The sequence below is a fragment of the Rhinichthys klamathensis genome, unplaced genomic scaffold (genome assembly GCF_029890125.1).
Source record: "Rhinichthys klamathensis goyatoka isolate OS25496 unplaced genomic scaffold, OSU_Roscu_1.1 h1tg000018l_1, whole genome shotgun sequence".
Taxonomy (NCBI): Eukaryota; Metazoa; Chordata; class Actinopteri; order Cypriniformes; family Leuciscidae; genus Rhinichthys; species Rhinichthys klamathensis.
In genome coordinates, this window is record NW_026606569.1 from 1,611,013 (window position 1) to 1,636,194 (window position 25,182).

Here is a 25,182-nt window from a genome sequence, read left to right on the forward strand (position 1 = left end):
AATCATCCTGACTACTCATTCAGATAAGTCAATAAAGTTTTTTAAATTTTTAATGACGTGTTTTGTTTGAGAAAGCTTTATGCGAGGAGGCGTGATCTCTCATTAATATGTATGCATTTCACACCTGAGAAAGACAAAGACCCTCCCATAATGGCCCTATTAGGTGCTATCAGGCCCCATTACGAGGAGCCTTGCACAAAGAATGAGGAGATTTAAAAAAAGAATGGCTTTTAGATTGTTTGGATTTATTTACAACACACACACACACACACACACTGCTTAGAATAAATGAACACACCCATGCTAAAGTTGACTAAAAAGAGGAATAGAAAATCTTAATGCCTTAATAAAAAAAATGAGGAAAACTCCAACCTTTAGGGGCATGATTAATGTCCTTGAATTCTTTGTGAATGAATAATGTATCGCAAATAATTAAATGTTCTTCTTTAAAATACAGGGTGCATACGTCTGGACACTTCTATCACACACCCTTCACCATATAGACATGGTTTTATTTCAGTTCAAAGTTAGAGTTGGAAACATCTTGAAAAGAAAATTGTCTTTTTCCATAAATGTCTTAGTTTGATCATACATATTTCAAAGTTGAGGATTCATTATTTTGATATAGCTTGCATTGGAACAAACACTATAACATCTTAGTTGATTAGTTTATTGACAAAACATACTATATATTTAACATATGAGCAGAAACTCCTAACAAAAGCTTATTTGTAGGGCTGGACCCGAATATTCGAAAATTCGAATATTCGTTCCGTGGGTTGGTATTCGATTTGAAAATGTGACATTCGAATATTCAGGGGTTTTTTTTTTTTGCACACCTGGCATCCCCCTTGAAACGGTTCTCATTTAAAATGAGATAAAATCTGGTGAAATATAATACTTAACATATAACTTCCTTAAAGCTACTTAATAAATATATTTGCTTCTTCTTGGACTACTAAAAGTGTTCCTGCAACAGGAGTATTCTCTGGCTAGAGCGCAGAACAGCGGAGTGTGTGTGGACAGAAGTGCATGCCTGAGCTTGTGTTTTGGGTTAAGCTGCGTTGGTTTGACATTGTGGAAAAATAGAATAATAGAAACAAAATGTATTATCCTTTTTACCAGTTATTATCAATCAAAATCAATCTACTGCGAAATATAGGAGACTTTGAGATTTTACTGGGACGTCACGTCACAATTTCGTTTTTCTTTATTTAAATTTCGTTTTTCTTTATTTAAATTTCGTTTTTATTTTTTATTCATTTAAATTTCGTTTTTGTTTATTTACATTTCGTTTTTATTTATTTAAATTTCGTGTTTTTTTATTTTATTTATTTATTTATTTTTATTTATTTAAATCTACCCTACTTTGTCAGTGAGAAAAATATTATAAGACTATACCTTATTAAAAATATTGCTTAAGTTAAAAGACCTGTGTGTGTGTGTGTGTGTGTGTGTGTGTGTGTGTGTGTGTGTGTGTGTGTGTGTGTGTGTGTGTGTGTGTTTTAATCACTAGTGCAGTGTCCATTCTTGGAGCATATAAGCCCTGCTCACGTGAGGCGCGCCTCTTCTTTATTTAAATCTCCAACTTTGTCAGTAATTTGTTAGTGAGAACAATATTAGACTATCTTATTAAAAATATTGCTTAAGTTAACAGACCTGTGTGTGTTTTATATCACTAGTGCAGTGTCCGTTCTCGGAGCATAAGCTCTGCTCGCGTGAGGCGCGCCGCTCGCTGTTCTGTAGTTTATTAAAAGTTTATTAATTCTGAACGTGTCGCGTCTCGCCTGTCTATCTATATTGCACCAAATACGACACTGCACTCCCTTGTGAAGTCGTTTGGATGAACGGTTCTCGAAATAATCAAAACGCAAACGGACAGACAGACATATAAAGATTCCGAAGCTTCGAAGCTCAAAAAATGGTATTCGGACCAGCCCTACTTATTTGATGTCTATTTTAGAGTAAAAACTTTATCCTAAACTAGTCAATGAAATGTTGTCTTTTATTTAGTCTGTAACAGTGCGTATCTGTGCGTTCATTCATTCATTCACACACACACAAACATGATTCACATTTAAACAGTATGCTATTTTTCCGTTTACAGACACTAACGTTATTCTATATCGCGATTAGAACAAAGCACTTGCATAAAACACTTACTTCTCAGCTGAATCTGTTGCTCATCCTCGAAGTGGAAATAAACCAGCACTTGTTCTGTGGCAAATGTCCCAGGATTGTTCCTCATATAGCTCGTCTCTCTTTTTATATAGATGACATAAACTGAGAATATTTATTTTAGTTTTGAATCGGATCATTTAAAAGTACAAACTCAAATGATTTAAAAGATATATTGCTTATGGCTGGGTGAATAGTATTAGCTGAGTTGTATTGAAGATTAGAGACGTGCTCCAGAAAAAAAGTTCACGGTGACCGAGAGGCAGAACGCACACCCTGTTTATTTTCTTTATTTTACAAAAGCACAATATTTTATTTCGATTGTATGTGGGCACATAAAAAAGTAGACATTTAACAGATTATTTTCTCATATTTCTTAACTCTATATGAACAGAAATGATGGTAGTACTTTAAGTCTATTTTTCTGCTATGTGAAAAAAAAAACGAGTAAAACGCGCCGGCGCATTCTTGGTCCCCAGAGGGTTAAAACCAATGAAATGATAACCTTATCATACATTTCAAGGTTTAAATAAAGAAACAGGACAGTTTATTTATTTATTTAAAACAGGGTTGGATCGAGTGTTTATTCCCTTTGCGAGGAAAATGAGATATATAGAATCTTATTCTTCCGACATTTTACATTTGTAATGCCAAAGAATTTCCAGCTTTGCTGTGTAGGCTACAATTAAATCAGTACAAAATGAAAATAGTAGAAAGCAACATAAATTAAGAACAGGCGTTTTTCTTTGCCTCTCTCTCGCAGACGCGCTGGATCTCTTTAGCAAGTTTCTTTTGTTCAGTGTCTCCCTCATTGCGCGCCAGGTCTCTGTCGATATTAAATGTTTCAGTGTATAAACACATCATACAGCTAATAAAACTGTATGTCGCTGCGTGTCACCAATGCCACAAAACAACTGTAACAAATTAACAGAAACAGAATGCCTTGTTAAATTCACCTTACAACAAAACGAGGCTGATCGCGAATTAAAGCGCTCTGTAGGGGAGAGTGGGGCTGGTTGTGTCAAGGGTTGGTTGGCACACAGTTCAATTCCAGTACACTAGAGGGCGCTGCCACAAAAATCTGACATCAAAATGACTGCCGTCTTGACCTGACCACACCCATTTACTAAAATCATCGAACTGTCACTAACTGTTGAGGTGAGGATAACTTTTCTATTTTACTGTTGTAAAGACTCAAGGGCGGATCTAATCCGTGGGGAATTTGCATATCATAATTGGTAATTGGTAATTAATAATTATTCATACATGTTTGGATTAGATTAGTCTTACATGTTAATAAATCTCCCGATAAGGGATGATATGTCATTTTACCTGCATGCATGCATGTGTATCCTTGCAATTAACCACAAGTTGATTGCAATTAATTACACGGACCACGTCCTACAAAACAGGCAAATTTAATTAGCTCAATTGTCAGGATAATATTTGTGGGGATCCACAATATCATCTTACTTTATAGGATTTCAGGAAAAGGAATTCTGAGGCCACAAGAATTGGGTTTCCTGCCCTATAAACAAATACTCTTTAAAGTATCTTTAATTTGTAAGCTTGTAGCTAAAGACCTTTTTGACACTTAAGGGACTTGGAAATGAGCAAAGAGCCAGTAAACAATCAAAATGAATATAATGAATTTAATACGGAAGAACTACTTATGTATTTACTACCGTTACATGGGATATATGTATTTACAAACATAATAAACAAACAAAACACAATAAGGCATCGATGAACGAGAAATGCATAGAGTTTGGACAATGGAAACACGTGTGAGAGCGAGGGAGTGTGTGAGAGAGAGAGAGAGAGAGAGAGGGGGAGAGAGAGAGCATTGGTCAAATTCACCCAGACAGTCACCTGTCTGTAACAACACGAAAAACATCCTCTTAATGCTTCTTAGAAGCTCTATAAAGAGATATACTTGCACAAGTTTCTTGGTCTCTCTGTGTCGCGGCATTCCTGCACGGCCCTGTCTGGCCGCGTGCGTGAGCGGAGTCCTTTGTGTGTAAGGAGGCGTCACGTGGTGCTGCTTGGCGCGCGTGTTGAACGGAGGTTCAAAGTCTTTGGGGTAACATTACCAAAGGAAAATAGTTCGGCTAAGTTCGTTTCACTTCGTGGAAGTGAACAGAGTCCAACGGAAAACAAAACTTTGGCTAACACAGAAAAGGGGAAATCACGCAGTTACATCTTTGCATGGCTGGTGAAGAAGAGCGTGTGCGTCTCTCGGTCCGGCACGTCACGTGGTCATGTGCGCGTGCTTCTCCTAGTCGAATACGAAAACAACTTTAACTTACAAAGAAAATAAATAAAGATCGGATCCGGTCTCCGGAGAAGACCACGAGATCGGGTGACATGGTGCAGCCGCAACGAAGGATGAAGAGAAGAGAGCGGAGAGAGAGAGAGGGAGGGATTTATCACTTTGGACAAAGCCAACCTTTTCCTGTCGGCTTGGCCAATCGAAGAGTGGGAGTTTGGTTTTTATGATCCTTTGTCTTGTAGCAAGGCCTTTGAAACCCTAATTTCGTCGGGTGTTTAAAGGCAGAATCTTCACAATTATTATTATAGTCCTATGTGTCACAAAGTTTTAGCAAGATGTGATATAAATGGCTAGATGGGGAACGAAGATTGGAGCTCAGAGAATCCAAACTTGCCTCACATGGAGTTGGTTACTCATAGTTTGCAAAGTTTGAAACCTTATCCCATTAGAGTTTCCCAACAACATAGATCAAACACATAAAAGACAAATCGTAAGATGAGATTGGATACATTGTTCGTACAATTCTCAAGGGGATCGACAGTTATATGTAAAATGCATAATGATAAAGTCACAGTTATTCCAATGTAACACGGACAACAAACACACATAAAACACATTAAATATATCTGGTTCCCTTTCGAGAGGTTCCTCCTATTGCGTAAGTAGCTTACGCTATGGGAAAACTCCTTTTCTCGAGAAATATTGAAGTCTTTATGTAAAACGCATTGCAGCTGCACAGCAAACAGCAATGAGCGAGGCAGCTCGGTCATTGGCTGTGCTGCGGCAACTGCACGAACCTATGACGGGGCGACTCTGAACCCGCTTCCAATGAGCGTGCTTCGAGCCCGCCAAGATGGGCGTGGCCAAGGACTACATATTGGGCGCCCCGTCGTCTGAGTTCTTTAGATTTAATCTCCTTCAGCAAAGACCTTCTGGATCCTCTGGATTTCTTGGAGTCTTTTCGCCGCCGCCGTCGACAAGCCTACAGCAGGACTGCTTCGAGGATGCCGGCGCCTTCAGCCGCCTTCGATCGCCTTCTGCTAAGCCAGCCAGCGCGCATCACCTTTTATATCCTTTTCAAAGCTAACAGTGTTCGCCCCCGTGACACTTTCTAAAAGAGCAAATTACAAGGCGTTGTTTCAAATGCCTTCCTGCGCCTCGTGTCGAGGCCCTCTTCAGGACAGGGATCGTCACATAATTTGCACCCGCTGCTTGGGACCGGACCACGCAGAGGCTGCCCTTACTCGAGGCGGATGTCCCGAGTGTGACGCCCTGGGCCTCACCGAGCTGCGCCTCACCGAGCTGCGCGCTCGCTTCGCCGTTTTAACCGCGAAAGAGCCCACTTCCTCCATGCTGCCATCCCCTCTGGTCGAGCCGCGCAAGAAGAAGCGCCACTCACAGAGGCCGCCAGAGCACGCGGTTTGCAATGATGTCACGCCGGGCCAATCCCCGCGTGCTTCGCCACCACCCGAAGATTCCCCGCCGCCAGTCCAGTTCACACAGGCGGACCAGCACCCCTCCAGCGGAGCGATGGGGCTCGTCTCGTTTGGCGCGTCAGGGGATGATGACGACAAGGATGACAGCCTTTCCTGTGATGCTGCATCCGACGACTGGCCGGGCTCGTCCTTCGACCCCGCGCCATCGACATTAGCGGGCACGAGCGTGGGCTCCAGCATTGACTCAGAGATCGTCCGCATTCTATCTAAGGGCGTGGAAGACCTTGGGCTCGATTGGTCTTCCCCGGAAGAACCCGCCCGCAGCCGACTGGACGAGTGGTTCCTGCAGGGGCGCCGACAGGCCCCTCGACAAAGGCCCTCCCCTTTCTTCCCGGAAGTTCACGACGAACTCACGAAGTCGTGAAAAGCCCCGCACTCCGCTCGCCTGAAGCCTTCTTTTTCTTTGTCGCTCTCCTCTGTGGACGGCGCGAAAGAAAGAGGTTATGAGGGGACTCCGCCCCTCGAGGAGGCTGTGGCCAATCATCTGTGTCCACCCTAGAGTTCTCAACGGGTCGGGTCGGCCCGACAAACCCGACGGGACCCGCGGGTTCGGGTCGAAAATATTTGCAAATGACTCGGGTCGGGTCGGACCTCGGGCTTAATCTTTTGAATTGTACAGTGAAAGAAAAAAAAACATTTATTATTCATCGCTGCTGTTCACTGTAAAGAAAGTCTGGCTGCTGCGTGCAACGTGCATCGCGACGCGAGGGCAGACCTGACGCCGCTGCGTGCACGCCTTTAGCCCGGAGAAGAAGATGGAGTTGGTGAAAAGTAAACTTGCTGCAGGTGAAATCACCGTTGCTCAGGGGCGGCGCGACACGTTGTGTGATTATCTCGGCAGTTTAGGACATCGCACAAGATTTGCGTCAATACAGAAAACATTTAATCACTGGATAGTTTTTTTCGTTTATTGAAATGTGGTTTATGTCAGCTGGATGGGCTGAATGACTGCGTGAGACGTGAGAGTGCGCGCGTGCGCGGCCGGGGCTCTCTCTCTCTCTCTGCGTCAAGCGCAGCAGTCATAGAATACATTCTATTCTACATACATCACTCACCGATCAAAAGGGTGGCGTCGGGCCGCGGGTCAAAATATTAAAAATAAACATTTTATTAATGATTATATTAATTTGTCCAATTACATTTGAGCCCCTGAAAATGGGAGGACTGTGTATAAAAATGGTTGCAGTTTCTAAAATGTTTACTTGATATTTTTGTTCAACCTCTTGAATTAAAGCTGAAAGTCTGCAGTTCAAATTCATCCTGATTGTTTCATTTTAATTTTATTCTGGTGGCATACAGAGCCAAAAGTGTGAAAATTGCGCCTGTGTCCAAATATATATGGACCTAACTGTATATATAGCTTAGCCGCTTAGCTACTACATAACTTTCACTCGTGACGCACACACCGCACCGCCATTTCACGCAATGCACTATTCACTTATTAACAGCACACAAATAAACTTAATTTAACAAGTTAATGACTCGAACTAATAGTCAAATATAACATCTCAATGAATACTCTTTCCCAATTGATGACTTAAACCTGACATGAACACTTATAACTCAATTTTTACATCAAGTGCACGGAGCTCATGAAATTGTACCTCTTCCTCAAGTGACATTGCAGGAAAGAGGACGAACCTCTGATTGCACGGCTGTTTGAACCTCCCTCACGTATGACGTCAGCCGACGTGCATACTGTGATGATTACCCTTAGTAAGAGCACACAAACGGCTTTCAAAATAAAATGCCCCAAAACAAATAATAATCTTTTTTTATTTTTTTTAATGGTTTATAATCTGGTGTAACAACATATCCCTGCTACATATGTGTGTGTGTAGGGTTCGTTTCAGAGTTCAGCGGTCGTGGTGAACTTTTGCTCAATTAGATGTGTGTGCGTAATCTTTTGAATGGATGAGTTTAAACATTGAAAATAGCGCTTGAACATCGGTTGTACAAAGTTCGCCTTGTTCGTGAGATGTCATCTCTGAGTCACATGTCCTTTTGGTCACATGCCCCTTTCGGTCACATGTCCGGTAAAACAGGGCTTCTTTGTGTATTCATTAGAGAAAAGCGCTGCGTGGCGAAATCAGAGTTAATGATTTAATCAAGTCAAACCCCATTCCTTTGTGTCATGAAGAGTGGAGGGGTGCTTACTAAATTAGAATCCAGTTAATTTAATCAAATGACCGAATTTGGCGAATTTGGCCATCTGCTTGCCGTTACACCGGGCTAATATGGTCATACTTCCTGGTTCTGGTAAGAACTCTAGCGGCTGCATTTTGGACCAGCTGTAGTTTATGTATTAAAGTGACAGAATAAAACCGGAAGCAGGAAATGAAGTTATGGAAAAGATACATTTAACTATAAAAAGAACCATCAGCTTATTATTTTCAGAGCACCTCATTAAATGTATACTTGCATGGCCTTTGCAGTGAAAGCATTTCGTGAAGTTCCTGAAGAAGGAATTTAATGGTTCCATGAGTCTCAATTGATTTCTTCTGTGTTGAATAAAGAAATGTTGATGAACTTGCATGGTTTGTTTGACACTGTTCGCATGGCTGGAGTAGATTGTGGCCTGCTGGCCCTGGGCCGAAGAGGCCACGCAGGACAGCTACGCGAACGTACCGAGAAGGCCAAGAGAGCAGACTGATCTCATGAAATGGCGTATGTATGACACGCCAATTCGTATTTCCATTTTTGGCGTGCTATCAACACGCATAATCGCTTTTCAGCGTGTTTATCAACGCCGTTGACTTAACGTTACATTACTGTATATATATAATATATGACCTACCCCAACCCCGTCCCTAAACCTACCCGTCACTGGGGTTAATACTATTTATGAGTCTTCCCCTACCATCCTAGGAAAAAAAATATTGCTCCACAGATGTAGATATGAATTTTGCTTCGTTTCGCTCGGACATTTAACGGCATACACATACACGCGGAATCACTCGGACGTTTAACGGCGTAGACATACACGCAAAAGATGACGGTTCGTTTCGGCGAGGACATACACGCGGATAGCTCAAAATGCGTATAGATAACACGCCACTTGACTTGAAAGTGGCGTGTATGTTTACGCAAAGTCATGATGTCATGTTGAAAAGAGGGAAGGGCTTGTGTAACGGCAATTTAAAGCCTGAGAAAGGTCCCACCTCTCAGGGTTGGCTCAACAAATAAGAAAGGTGGAATTTCCAAGCAGGAAATTCCTCTGTTGGGAGGATTTATGACCCTGTCTCAAGTGTGGTTAGACATGGGCCTTGCCGTTTGTGTCAATTTATACTCTGATAAATATAACAAACACACACTGCATTCTATGATGAGGCGATGTACACTAGAGTGTGAGTCATTAAAGGGGGATTAATTAGATAGGAGACACGATATAGGTGGAGTTACATTAACTAGTAGTTCTCTCATAAACAATGCATAAAATAAATATAAATGTATACAATTAATGCTGGAAAGTCTGTTTTAAGGGCTGTAGGTCTTTTCAATGGCCTCAGTCTTGACCACATTTTTAACAGCAATAAAACCATCTTATCTGATGGTCACATGTCATTTCACAGGGTGCACCTGTAACAGTAGTCAACCTCATCCTTAAACACCTTTAGGGCAACAAAAACCATGCCAGACTACCGTTTGTGGACTTCTCTTCAGCCGTTAACACCATTCATCCCCATCTGCTGGTTGAGAAACTCTTGCATCAGTTCCATCAACTGGAGGCCAACCTTGTGGGCTGGATATTAGACTTCCTCACAAATAGATCCCAGCGAGTGAGAGTTAAAGACCACCTCTCTGACGTGACCCTCACATCAACTGGCTCACCACAGGGGTGTGTTCTTTACCCCCTCCTCTACATTCTGTACACTAATGACTGTTGCTCTGTGACTGAAAACTGACACTTTGTGAAGTTTGCTGATGATATGGTTATCGTTATATGCTTACTAAACAACGAGGAAACTTCACACGGTCCGGTCATTGACCACTTTGTAACATGGTGTCAGGAAGCCTTTCTTGAAATGAATGCCTCAAAAACTAAGGACACATGTATTGACTTCAGGCATAATGTCACTAACACTGTAGAAACTAGTATAAATGGTCAGGTAATAGAGGTTGTTAAAGAATAAAATTATTTAGGATCCATTATTGATGACAAATTGAGTTTTGAGCCAAATACTAGTGTAGCCACATTGAGATGTGCCTTAATTAGCTCGAATTATGCATAGGGAATTTTAATAATTAATCATGTATATGATTAATATATTGCATATTACAGTTGAATTATCGAAATTGAAAATAGATCGATTGTATATATGAATGGTAAATCATAACGAATTATAATTCCTCATTCATATATCAATGGTCTCATTACAGATCGATTATATGAGACAACTTTAAGGGAATCAATTTAGTTTATCAAACAATCGGTTTGTCCAGCAAACAGCCGTAAGGTTAACTAACCAACTTCTCAACAAGGTTGTCCCTTTTTATAAACTCCAAGAAATCTCAATGTTCCGGCCGTGAACATTAATTTTCTCGTGTTTATAAAATTTACGTTACTGATATAGTAACAACTTGTAAAGCTTTTTAGCGAGATATTCATTTCATTGACTTGTAAATGAGCACTCCAGGATCAATCAAGAATATGGTTTTAATAATTGAAACTACGGATACAGAATTCTACATTTGAACACAGGATACATGTATGTACAGTTAAACAGTAAAACTAACGAGACAGACGAGTACACATAGGAGAGAGAGAGAGAGGTTGCGAGGGCGCAAGATTGGGAGTGAGAGAGAGAGAGAGAGAGAGAGAAGATGAGATCTTCTTGGCACAATTCATCACAGACACAGAACCTTTTGAATTAGAACAAGACTCAACAGATCTTAAATAAGCATAGTAAGACGGATACTTGCAGAGGCGCTCTTGGGTGTGACCGATCTGAAAACGGCGTGTGCGTGTATCTCTGTCAGGTGGATGTCGAGCGTTCGGGTTCGTCCAGCGAGCGCGGCGTGTTTGAATGTCCTTGTAGGTGAAGCTTGCCAGTCTGGTTGTGTTCATTTTCTTCGCGAGAAGACATGAACAGAGGAGACTTCGAAAAAGATAAAATAAACTTGAAGAAAACAAAGAGAGAAACGATGGATCATCACACTAAGGCGATGTCCAGACGCACGAGGAGTCACATGATGAAGCCACGAAGAGCAGGAAGAGCCAGGGAGTTTAGGCAGAGAGTTTTCAGGAAGCTTTTAGAAGGGTTTCAGCAGACTACAAGGGAAGCTCGGCGCGTCTCTTTAAGGACACTTAGGTTCACGCCTCTGTTTGCGCGAATCACACATGACCGTCCGCGGATCTGAAGCGGACACAGTTCCCTTTGTCCTGTGGGGGATGCCCACTTCATGTGGAGATTGCATTTGAGCCGTTTGGCTCCTGAAATATGAAATGTGTAAAATAATGCACCTTACTTCATCATGCTATCGGAATTCGGCTCCGTTAGATTGAGCGAATTACAGACATATCAGACACGTCGCATGAAGATTATCGGAATACAGAGTTACATAAGATATGCATTTTATAAGCATTTAATGTTCCTTCACACGATTATAAAGCCATAATACCGGCTACCGTGACCTAGGAAATATCAAATTCATGTTTATGCATTTCTTAAGTGGTTATACTTATAGACAATATAAGATTGCAGAGGCTATTCCCCTTTCTTCATCAGAATTCAAGTGGGAGCTGTGATTTCCCTTGGAATTCCTTTTGGGAGTCATAAAGTTTTATGACCTAGCAAGAAGGGAGAGTTATAGAATCTTTCTTTAGAAATACACTTTAAGGTTCGAAGTTACAGAACAGTTAAAATTACATCTATAGAATAAGACAAGACTAATTAGATATGCATGCATACCGGAAGGTTGGATCCAATTTCTGTGTTATACAGTATACATTTATATACACATTATAGGACATTTGTGTGTGTGTGTGTGTGCAATCAATGTGTGATTGTCCTTCAGCGTTCAGGCAGCATTGTGAAGTGATCAAATCAAGCAGACCCCGTGATCGTCGGTCAGACCCATGAGGTCTTATCTCGAGTCACATGTCCAGAGCGGCTCGACTCGTGAGCAAAGCACTTCGTTGTTCATTCATTAGAGAAAGATGCTGCATTGTGCGAGTCAGAGTCAATGATTTAATCAATTCAAAACACTATCCCCTTTGTTTCATGAATGGAAGTTAAAGGGGAACTTAACTACATTAGAATCTAGTTAATTCCCTCCCACATACCAGAGCTGGCTCGATTACCTATCTGATTATCACTACACTAGTTTGCTTTGCAAGAAAGGCCAGCAGCGCCTGCGTTGCCTTAGGAAGCTGGCCAAGTTTAATTTGGACAAGACCCTGATGACCCTTTTCTATAGGTCCTTTGTTGAGGCAGTTTCTCCTTAATCTACTGGTATGGGTCCATTAATGTAAAACAAAAAAACTCCCTTTCCAGGTTAATTAAGGTGAGCAACTGCATCACAGGTTCTAAGCAGAAAGGCCTGGAGGAACTTTATCTGAAGCAGATGCTAAGAAGGGTTGAATCTATCCTGTCTGATAGTTCTCATCCCTTATAGGCTGAATTTCAGATGTTGCCATCTGGATCACACTTTAAACTTCCAAAATTCAGAACAATCAGATATAAACACTCTTTTGTACCTGCAGCCATTCTACTTCTTAATTCTATAAAGAACCCTAGATAACTTATTGACTTACAATGTATTAATTGTTTACTGTTTTTTTATTTTTTTAACTATGCCTGCGAGGTAGACAATCTTTGTATTGTGTGTGCGATTGTGTTTGATTTGTACTATACTATCTGCTGCACAACAAATTGCCCCATCGGGGACAATAAAGTAACTAACTAAAGTAAACATCACTTTACTTTTTTCACTTCACTTACCATGTAAGATCAGTCTCAATACTTCACTGATATTGGATTCATATCTGTTTACCTGATGATTTGTGTGATGTTTCTCCTGTCACTTTTTTTGTCCTTTAGCACCAGCTGAAGGAGACGCAGAGGTCGTTCCAGCAGAGGATCCAGCAGAGAGAGAAAGATCTTCAGCAGCTGAGAGAGGCTGTGGCGTCTCATAAGGTGAGTCTGGAGAAGAAGAGAAGTTTGAAACGTCTCAGTCAGGACTCACTGAAGCTCACTGTGTGATTGTGATGTGTGTGTAACAGCGCTCTGCACAGACAGCAGTGGAGGACAGTGAGAGGATCTTCACTGAGCTCATCCGCTCCATTGAGAGAAGCCGCTCTGAGGCGACACAGCGGATCAGAGATCAGGAAAAGACTGCAGTGAGTCGAGCTGAAGGACGACTGGAGCGACTGGAGCAGGAGATCAATGATCTGAGGAGGAGAGACGCTGAGCTGGAGCAGCTTTCACACACACAGGATCACATCCATTTCCTGCAGGTAACAGACATCTAGAAGAACAGGATCATAGTGGACTTGAGCAAGAGACTCACAGAGAAACATTTCACGAGAGCAGAATGAGCTGTTGACTGTGTTGATCTGTGTGTTCGGTTACTACATAATCATCAGTCAGACTCTCTTCTGATCATCGTCTTTTGAAAGAGACACACTTACAAATGCAGTTCAGCTCTGGAAATCTCTTAGGAAACCTTTTCCTAAAAGATATATTGAACTTCTAGACGCCAACAGCTCAAAACTTCACTAATATTTCAACTTTTTTACCTAATTCCACCCAGTTAGATTTCCCATTATCTCTTTACTTATCTTTTTACAATCATTTGATTACAAATTTTCAAACCTGCTGAAACCTATTATTGTTATGATTGAATTCACTGGAGGCAGGCTGGTTGAGAACCCAAATGCAATCTTTAATTATAAACAATTAATCAAACATAAACAAAGACTGGAAACTGGTAACTGGAAACTGGTAATTGAAAACAAGAACCTGGACAAGTAACAATCAATCCTAGACAAAGACAGGGCAAACAATATAGCTGCAAAAAGCAATCCGGGGCCAAGCCCTTGAAAGCACCGCAAGCAGAACAAGCACAGCAAGCTACAAGTACATCAAGTACAGCAGCGCAGCAGGAATTTAAGCACCAACAGCAGTGCAGAGCCGGAAGAACAAAAACAGCAGAAATTGAATGTACATGCAAAAACAGCTGGTTCAGAAGTATAGGTGAAAATGAACTCAAAATGAAAAGAAGTTCAGATGAGAATTAACACAGATTGAACAAGACATACTTATTTCTAATCCAATAGGAAGAAAGATTAGTACAACGCTTGAAATCGACATGACACAACATTACACACAATTTTATAAAGTCATCTCATACGGGGCTCGAACCCACTATCTCTGGGTCAGATGCCTGTCACTCATCTCATTGCGCCACAACATTAAACACAATTTTATAAAGTCATCTTACACGGGGCTCGAACCCACTATCTCTGAGTCAGATGCCTGTCACTCATCTCATTGCGCCATGGGAAGTTGTGTTTTTACCAAGATTCAGAAGGTCCATAGTTCAAGTGAGAAGCAACTCAAAATGAAGAATTTTAAAATAAATTTGTAGCATGTTGTATTTATTGAGTTCCTTCACAGATAGACACCATGGCTGGAACAGAAGTAACTTTTCCACCACTTAAGGCCACAGTACCACTTACGGTCTTGGGCATGTGCCACACAGGATTCAACCCCATGACCGGAATGAATTTGTACGTAAAAGAACTGCATGTTGTTTGTGACAGCTTCAGATGAGATCATTCTTAGGCACAATGCCTGGAACAGATGCAACTTCTGCATCTTTTCCTGCCACAGTACCTCATGCGGTCTGGGCACGTGTCACACTGAGTGGCGAACCAACGACGCTAAGCATTGGGATCCGTGGTGTAACACGTTGAGCTAATCACTCATGCATGTTCACCAGCCTGCTGAGGAGAGGTTTCAGTGTGAGAATGAGTTCACAAAAAAGTTCCATGACATGTTAACCAGATTAGCATGCTATTCTAATGTAGCTTATGGTTAACTTGATAGCTGAAGACCCACATTAGAAAGAATGGCATCTGGTTAGCATGTTAACCAATTATTATGCTAAGCTAACTAGCATAAGGCTACAAATACAGGCTAGGTCAACTTTGGAGAAGAATATCTCGGGAACGGTAGCGAATATCAAAAATCCGTCCAGTCACTTATGTGCGGCTCGGTCCAAAGATCATCTGATCTAACGTTGGGCAAAATTGAGCAAGATTTGAAGGAGTAGCGAAAAAACTGTTTACCATTTGCTTAAATATGGCGGACAGTCATGTTGTTGGAAAATGACAAATTAGATATCATCTGAATTGGCATAACCCAAGGAACATAATGACATAAAGAAATCAGAATTTGAACAATATTTTCAAAAGTTATAGGCGTTTTTGCCAAAAACGTTATATCTCTGGAACACTAGGTGGCGCTGTGTTCAAACTTCTCATGTCCCTTTAGGACATGGTGTCGATCATCCCTACCAAATGTTGTGCTGATATGTCAAATAGTTCGATAGATATTGCAATTTATAACAAAATTCAAAATGGCGGACACATGGTTCATCCAATCTCGGATAATTCGGTATCCACGGATTCGGTATGACACAAGGAATCCATAGATACCACAATTATGATTTTGACAAACTGTTCAAAAGTTATTGGCCAAAATAGCTATTTTTCATATTTCATGACCCATAGGAGGCGCTGTTCCCAACTTTGGCATGGACTCTCAAACCATGCTTCCGATGAAGCGTACCAATTTTCGTATCGATTGATCAAACTTTGGCTGAGATACAGCCTCTGAACCAATTTTGGGTCGACCTCATTAAGTTTGCGACATCATAACTTTTTTTTCACCACCCCAGATAGCAATGAGTCGGCGGACCACCGTCGGTTCTCCGGCGGCAGTAGGAGCGTCAGAATGGCGACATCGCAAACACGTTGGACGGCGCACCGCCGGCGGCAGCCGCTTTTTAAAAGCGGCAGCCGCCTTCCTACCGCCTTCGTTAAGCGGCCGGCCCGCGGGCCAACCGCCGTTCCGCCGCGCTTTATATTGAAGGCCGTCCTTCCGCGGCCCGCCGGAGGCAAACGCTATTTTCGAGCGCTCTGCCGCCGCTTATTCTGGCTAGATATATATATATATATATTTTATTTATAGCATGCAGTTTATCAAGAATAATGATTGCTCAAACCAGACAAATTTACAATTGGCATTTTTATTCCACGTTTCAAAGTACAGTAACTGTCATTTAAACAAGATGTTTCAGATCACTGAAACATAACAGAAAAATAAATAAATCAATATACTAACATGCAGGTTTCCAATTCAATTTTGGATTCAAAAGGCTGCAATTACAACACTTACAATAAGTTTTCATATAAAAAGGACAGCTCTAGGGTAACAAATTACCAGTAAACATTATGACAAGTAAAGAGGATATTTGATACCAAATAATGTGCAAGATACCAAATAAATAAAAGTATAACTACATTTACAAGCCATTTCTAACAATATGATAAGTGGTAGTAATTTATAGTAAAGCTCTGGAGTAGAATAGGCCATTATAACGGCAATGCTGACCTGTGGCACAAGGATTTACAAGCTTTATTTGAAAAAGAAAAAAAGAAAGTAATTTCCACAGTGAGTGAGTGTAGTCTGACACTTCTGACTTCTTTAGGGGTCTTGATTCTACTGACTGCAAGATAAAGAAAGGATTCCAGTTGTCAGTGATTCTGGGGTGTCAGTAGTCAGTCTAGTTTTAAGTGGTCGGCTGTGGGTCCCTCTCAGCTGTGCGGCGCCTTTTTCTGCCTTCACGGTCAGATGCTCCTTTCAGGTAACGCGTAACGTTAACCTGGACCGCCTCATCAGTGCATCCTGGGTTGCCGGGTCCTTCCGGATGGCTAATATAGAAAATACAGATCTGTCATTTAATTTGAATTGCATGAGGACAATAGGACATACACATCTAATTAAATAAAAAAAAAAAAAAATCCAACTTACTTTGAACAATGGTCTTCAGGAACATGTCTCTAAAACATGCTTTATCCCCTACACCAAGCTGAAAATCCAAAAAAGTGTTACAAATTACATTTCTCTGAAGCTTCTCATAAATAAATAAAAAATGTGAAAGGCTAAGGATTCAGACTGTAATATATGCAGTATACAATCTTAAATTGTACTTTATATCTAGGTCTACTACATGTACAGGTAGCCCCAGTGGGAATTAAACCGACAACCACAGGTGCTGTTTGCAAGTTGTACCTAATTGCTCAGTGCAAGCAAACGTCTTCAACATTGTTTGTTGAACTTGCTTCACCTGCTCTTGAAGTAAGATTTTACAATTTGTATTTTTATATGTAATATTGTAGTGTTTATTATAAATGATTTATCTGTGCACTTCATTATTCTTTTAAAATTCATGTAGCCTTATAATCTTTAATCAAATACGTTACCCTTCCCTCCCCCCTCGAAACGACTTCTCTTCCGGTCATGTGCTATGGCGCGAGGGCGTGGCAACTCCCCTCAAACCGTGCTATGAGCAGAGATGGAGAAGAGGAGCGCTAGAGTAAAACCCTGCCCTCCGTTCAATATACCGTTTCATTTTTAAATACGTCACAACACTGGAGAAAAGTCGTTTGTAACTTCCGGTTCATGCCGACTTCAAATAGAAGCAATAGTTTCCAAGACAAAAAAACTTCACAAATAACATCACTTACTTGTACTCAAACTCTTGGCTCTGTGAAGTGGAGTCTGGATTACTGGGGAGAAACCTGGTTGCGAGAAAGAGGAAACAGAAATGTGAAAATCTAACAAATGGTATAGTTTAGTGGCAGGATCACAAATCCAGCATAACAGCAATAGATTTTACATACCAGTTCAGCATTTTCCTGGTTTTCTGGAATCGATGCATCTTTCTAGAGTTTTTCTTGAGACTTCCAAGATTCTAGAGTAGGGAATAATGAATGAAAGAGTCAGTTATCCACAATAAACAGAAAATAAATTACACAGATGAAATACAGGAAAATCAAATACACAAGTCAGACCCATTTACCTGCTCCCTTCATGAACTTAAAATGATGTTTCTCCCAGGTGCTGTGTGGAGGTGTGCAGAGGATGGCTAAATTGTTGCCTTCGTCTTTTTGCTGAGGTTAAATGGGGGCCAATGGCACATGCTCTCGCTGAGCCACTCTTGCGGAACCAGTGCAAATGGCAGATCCTCCTCGTTGATAAACTGAACAATGTGAACCATCTAAAATAGAAGAACATTTTGCATAAATTATACTTTTTGATTAATTTCCAGGCAAAATCAATAACATTAAAATGCTCACCCCTTCAAAAAACGAGTCATTTTCACAAGTGGATCAACAGAAAACCATGTTCAGAAAAACACAATCATATACATATACACACATATATACATATATATATATATATATATACACACACACATACATCGTTATTTTTGTAAGAAAACACCAAAAGTTAAACTTTCTAGATGTAAAGCTTTCTTTCTAGATGTAAAGCTTTGGCGATCTACTGTAGCTAGATACATTTCAACATGTCGAACATGCTTGAATTCAGTGAGTAAAAAAGGCGAAGCAGCATGTGTTAGCTAACACTGTAAGTTAAACTAGACTAGCAGCATGGTTGTCGAATCAAACAAAACATCATTATGTTTAGTTAGAAAACAACACAAGTTATACTGATCAGTCTTTCTTGTTGTAAAGATTTTGCTAACGTTACCATTCCCACGTGGGCGGGAGAATTGTCCTTCAGGATTTGGTTACGTAAGTTAGTTAATTATTCGACTGACCAATACTATCTTAAACCACATACTGTAGTACTCACACTTGCATAAACATACGTAAATATAGTTAAAAGAAGAAAAGAAAAAACTAACGCCAGGAAGAAACTAAGTAACGTTAGCCTAACTAACGTTAGCTATGTCAGAAACATGACGAAAACTTTGTAAACAAGGCTAACTTACTAGCTTGACTAGTAAGGCAAGAACATATTTGAAAAAGCTGAACTAAAAATGTAAAAAATGAACATAATATTGCGTTACACAAAAAGGAAAAATGTACTTACTTTAAAGATCGTAGTCAATGACTAGATAGGATATCCTCTCCAAATACTGAAATCGTGTGACGAGTGGCCACTGTTGTGTTGGTAAATCTGCTTCCGTTTTTTAGGTACTGCCCCTCTCGGCCGGTGGAGGTACTTCTTTGTTTGTGCTTTAATACTTTCTTAAACATTTGTACAGATTGCAAAACTCGCAATTGCAAATTAATCCCTTACCTGTAAAAGGTAAAATAAAAATAAAAAAATCGAGCTTGTAAAAAAATGAAAGACATAAACGAAATTTCCTGGGGTGACAGAGAGACAAAATATTTCTAAATATTTCACTTTATCTTTCAGGTCAAAACAGGGATTTTCATGTTTATTATAAATATTACCATGGTTGCAAATTAATAAAAAAAATCTAAAGCATACCCAAGCTTTTGGCCAAGTTGCAGATGTCTTTCACTGTTCACTGATTTCAGGCATTGGTGAAAAGTCTAACTTCATCCATTTATTCTGCTAAATTGTTCATACCATGAATGAAATATTTATTTTAAAACCTAATCAGAATCAGAAAGATATTTATTGCCAAGTAAGTTTTACAAAAGGAATTCTTTTTGGACTATTTGTGCATCTCAATTGTGCATAAATCAAAGAAATGTAAAGAATTGTCACCTTAAGTGAATAAAATAATTCTATATATTTTACATAGGCCTATCACTGAATCGCTTCAGAGTTTCAACGTAATTTAAATGTATTTTCCTAAACCTTATCATGGAATCAGACTGAGTCAAATCTGTTATAAACCCTATGACTTTGGAGCAACAACAATAACAAAATTTGATATAATTCACATAATAATTATAATCGCTTTAAATGTGAAAGTTAAAATGCTGTCAGTTCCACTCATGCCAATGACATGGCTGGTCGATTTCAATGCGGCTTGCCGCCAGCCGGCCGCGGTTCATTTAGACGGCGGCAACCGCCAGAGAGAATGAAGTCGGCGGCCCGGCGGCTGTTCGCCGGCGGCATCTCGCAAGAAATGGGAGTGACGTATTCGGCGGCAAACGTTTCATCTCCGCCAGCGGGGCGCACCTATAGCCGACAGTTTGGGGCCGGCGCCAAAAAGAAGCCGTGCCGATATTTTTTGCTATCTGGGACTATCTCCCTATTCGCACGGGATTAGTACTATCTGGGGACCACGTGTGATTTAGAAATGACCCCCTCCACATCTGAATTTCGTGTGGCGCATTCGCACGGGATAACCGAAGCCTGTGATTTTACTCAATGTACTGACTTTTCTCCCGGATATGACGTAAATAGGCTATTGCTTGGAAATGTCTTGCCGTTATTATAGGTCTAGCTGTATGATATTTCACGAGTTCACACTTACATACAATTAAGGGGAATAAAGTATAATGCGTATTTGGCGTGCTGTCCGGGGGGAGGGCTCCGAGCTCGGAATTCGGCCCGAACCCAGAGTACTCCCCCCCCGTATGTAAGTGGTTTAGGACTAGAAGAGTGGAGAAGGGGTGGTGGAGGGACGCTGCTAAACTGTCAGAGAAATGAGGTGAGACTGCTGAGTCTATATGTACACGTTTTAATCATGATTGCTGAGTGCTCTCCACCCGTGTTAATTATCTGAACGTGCTTCTCCCGAACTTTGTTAATGAAACATTTTAATCATGATTGCTGAGTGCTCTCCACCCGTGTTAATTATCTGAACGTGCTTCTCCCGAACTTTGTTAATAAAACATCATTTCACGAGTTCACACTTACATACAATTAAGGGGAATAAAGTATAATGCGTATTTGGCGTGCTGTCCGGGGGGAGGGCTCCGAGCTCGGAATTCGGCCCGAACCCAGAGTACTCCCCCCAAAAGGCTAGAGAGCAGAGGACAGCCGCCGGACTAAAGACCCCCCCCAAATGAGTGCCGAGATTGGCGGGCTGGCATCTCGTGAAAGGTCTGGGCGCTTGGCCGGGAGGGCCCGTGGTGGCGGCTCACTGCGCTGGACTGACGGGCCCTGCTGACCTGAGGATAGGGAGAAATTGTAATTGTAATGGCAAATTAGGAGAGTTGTGCCTTCTTGATGGGTGCTGTTCGCGCAAATCACGGACGATAGACCGAGAGGCCCATGTAGCTTGGAGTGGCCCTTCCGATCTAAGTTTACGAGAAAGTTTCGCTGCGTGCGCTGCGACGAAAATGCTTGCTGGAAAAGAGGAAACGGGAAAGAGAAAAATGAGTACTCTACCGGGAGATTTTCTCACACTGCGTCGCTGGACGAAAGAGAAAACATAAGTGCTCTACCGGAAGAGTTCTCACTGCGTCCGCTGTGGGACTGAAGCCCGCTGGGCAGAAAGAGGAAATTGGAAAGAGAAAAATGATTACTCATCCGGGAGATTTTCTCACACTGCGTCGCTGGACGAAAGAGAAAACATAAGTGCTCTACCGGACAAGTTTTCACTGCGTCCGCTGTGGGACTGAAGCCTGCTGGGCAGAAAGAGTAAACTGGAAAGAGAAAAATGATTACTCATCCGGGAGATTTTCTCACACTGCGTCGCTGGACGAAAGAGAAAACATAAGTGCTCTACCGGACAAGTTCTCACTGCGTCCTCTGTGGGACTGAAGCCTGCTGGGCAGAAAGAGGAAACTGGAAAGAGAAAAATGATTACTCATCCGGGAGATTCTCACACTGCGTCGCTGGACGAAAGAGAAAACATAAGTGCTCTACCGGAAGAGTTCTCACTGCATCCGCTGTAGGACCAAAGCCTGCTGGGCAGAAAGAGAAAACAGGAAAGGAAAAAATGGGTACTTGGCCAGGGGATTTTCTCACACTGCGTCGCTGGACGAAAGAGAAAACATAGGCCAATTACTATACCCACGGACGCAGTAAGGTATTGCAGTAATATGAGTGATAAAAAATAAATAAATAAATAAAAAACGTCGATTAAACAACTGAAGCGGTCCGAAAACAAATTATGCGAGTCACAGGGCACGGCCAACTTCGATTCCGTATCAGAATTCTGGCTCTGTGTCCTCACGTTTGTCTGACTTTCGAGCTGGGAAATCCAAGGAAGGGGGTGTGTTGCTAGGCAACGTCTGTCTTTTTAGTCGGACTCCGACACGCATAAATAATAGAACGCAGCATAAGTACATAGAACATCCACTGGGAGACCAATGCTCGCTGGATGGAAAAAGAGGAGAGATAGATGCATGCAACATCTGCTGGGAGACCATGCTCACTGGATGGAGAAGGAGGAAACATGCATGCTATGTCCGCTGGGAGACCAATGCTCGTTGGACAGAGAAAGAAGAAACCAGAGAAACAGAGCTCCTGCTGGACCAGAGGAAACATCAGTGCTGCGGTAGAGAAAATTGGCTAGAGAAGCAGAGCTTCTGCGGGAGCAGAGGAGAAATCACTGCTGTGGCAGAGGAGAAAATTTAGCAAGAGAAACAGAGCTTCTGTGGAAGCAGAGGAGACATCACTGCTGTGGCAGAGGAGAAAATTAGCCAGAGAAACAGAGCTTCTGCGGAGCAGAGTAGACATCACTGCTGTGGCAGTGCAGAAAATTTAGCAAGAGAAACAGAGCTTCTGTGGAAGCAGAGGAGACATCACTGCTGTGGCAGTGGAGAAAATTAGCAAGAGAGACAGAGCTTCTGTGGAAGCAGAGGAGACATCACTGCTGTGGCAGTGGAGAAAATTAGCAAGAGAGACAGAGCTTCTGTGGAAGCAGAGGAGACATCACTGCTGTGGCAGAGGAGAAAATTAGCAAGAGAGACAGAGCTTCTGTGGAAGCAGAGGAGACATCACTGCTGTGGCAGAGGAGAAAATTAGCAAGAGAGACAGAGCTTCTGTGGAAGCAGAGGAGACATCACTGCTGTGGCAGTGGAGAAAATTAGCAAGAGAGACAGAGCTTCTGTGGAAGCAGAGGAGACATCACTGCTGTGGCAGAGGAGAAAATTAGCCAGAGAAAAAGAGCTCCTGTGGAAGCAGAGGAGACATCACTGCTGTGGCAGTGCAGAAAATTAGCCAGAGAAAAAGAGCTCCTGTGGAAGCAGAGGAGACAATCACTGCTGTGGCAGTGGAGAAAATTACCCAGAGAAAAAGAGCTCCTGTGGAAGCAGAGGAGACATCACTGCTGTGGCAGTGCAGAAAATTAGCCAGAGAAAAAGAGCTCCTGTGGAAGCAGAGGAGACATCACTGCTGTGGCAGTGCAGAAAATTACCCAGAAAAACAAAGCTTTTGTGGAAGCAGAGGAGACATCACTGCTGTGGCAGTGGAGAAAATTAGCCAGAAAAACAGAGCTTCTGTGGAAGCAGAGGAGACATCACTGCTGTGGCAGAGGAGAAAATTAGCAAGAGAGACAGAGCTTCTGCGGGAGCAGAGGAGACATCACTGCTGTGGCAGTGGAGAAAATTACCTGGACAAATTGCGAAGATGGCAGTTCGCGTTTGGAACAGTTTAGACGGTCTTGGAAGGTGGATGAGCTTTGTGCAGTGTAGCCTGGAAATCACCTGTATCCAAGTTAATGCCCAAAATTCAAATGGACGAGGCTGAACCCATGGTTTTACCTGTGCAATTGGAATGCCGAACTCAGCAGAACTGTGCGGGGCTGAGGGATCGATAATTAAACATTTTGAAAATGTTCTTATTTCTCTGTTTATTTTCATCATTTTTAATGGGTCATATTATATTCCATGCTGATTTGTTCTGAATCAGAAAACACAATACAATTTAAAATTTAAAAGTTTAAAATTACCTACTTAAAAATAAAAAATACATTTATGCAATAACTAAGTTTCTAAGCGATTTTGTAAATAAATTGCAGGACAGTCAACAAGAGGTTCTTAATGATTCTGTGTGCAATCTGCACGTAATATGAGACCTACTGTTTACATGTGAGTTTACCAGAAGTATTGCGTTAATGAACAGCAGATCCTTTGTACAGAAACTATTTAATACACGTGTTCCACCGGTCAAAATGTGTATCCAGATAGCATGACTTGCTCATGATTCAACAACTGAAGCGATGCGAAGTTCAAATCAGGGACAGAAAACGAAAAGGTTTTGAGCTAAGCACTCACGGAGTTGACCCGGCAGATGTTGAGAGTGTGGACTGGCCGGGACTGAATCTGCAGCGCGGCTTACTTAGGGCCTGTTGCGGCGGCCTGACGGGAAGGCCCGTTCCTTTGCGTTAAGAGGGCAGCATTGCCGTGTCCATTTCTCTATGGCAGGAATTTTAAATGGTCCGGTTTAAAGAAATACGTAGAAGTAGATTGGGAATGTTTCGCCCGCGGTTGCGAGGACCCGTTTGTTTGGCTTGACGCCCATGAGATAATACCAGAGGTTTGCAGCAAAGATTCTTTATCGAACACGAAGCTCGATTCGGACGTGTTAGGAAGGTACTGAGTGCCAAACGCTGCTAAACTGTCAGAGAAATGAGGTGAGACTGCTGAGTCTATATGTACACGTTTTAATCATAATTGCTGAGTGCTCTCCACCCGTGTTAATTATCTGAACGTGCTTCTCCCGAACTTTGTTAATGAAACATTTTAATCATGATTGCTGAGTGCTCTCCACCCGTGTTAATTATCTGAACGTGCTTCTCCCGAACTTTGTTAATAAAACATCATATCATAAACAGAAAAATGTTCATTACCGGATACTGGTATACATTTCATTCATCTCCATCTAATCATTCTTTTAATTTGTACTCTTCTGATGATTTTCAGCTTTTTCTTTCTGCAAATTGTGTACTTGGTGTATAGCGATATGACCCAGCATCCAAAATTCTATCAAAACACTCCAACGCAGCTTCCATTCTTTGCGAAAGATGGATAAAAAGGCTAGCATGAAACAAAAACCTTATATACCTTATAACCTTATAATAAAATAAAATACGATCCCGCCAAATCACAGAGATGCCGATTCGCACGGGACTAATATTACCACAGGACCTCAGTGTTCGGCGAAATATGGTAGGTCATTTGCGGGGGAATTTTTACTTTACAAATTACAGACATGGGTGATTCGCACGGGATTAAGAACACAAACAACCTCCGCAATTATTACAAATGACTAGAGGTCACCAGATAATACTTATCCCGTGCGAATAGGGCTTTAGTCATGA

General features: G+C 41.6%; 1 protein-coding gene across 1 annotated transcript in view; it reads left to right on the forward strand.

The window, feature by feature from the left end:
* LOC130070305 (tripartite motif-containing protein 16-like) overlaps positions 1-25,182 on the forward strand; it is a 35,290-nt gene that overhangs the window by 4,994 nt on the left and 5,114 nt on the right. The window contains exons 2-3 of the mRNA XM_056234661.1: positions 12,990-13,085; positions 13,172-13,405. Coding sequence (XP_056090636.1) covers positions 12,990-13,085; positions 13,172-13,405 — 330 coding nt within the window. The remainder of the gene's footprint in view (positions 1-12,989; positions 13,086-13,171; positions 13,406-25,182) is intronic.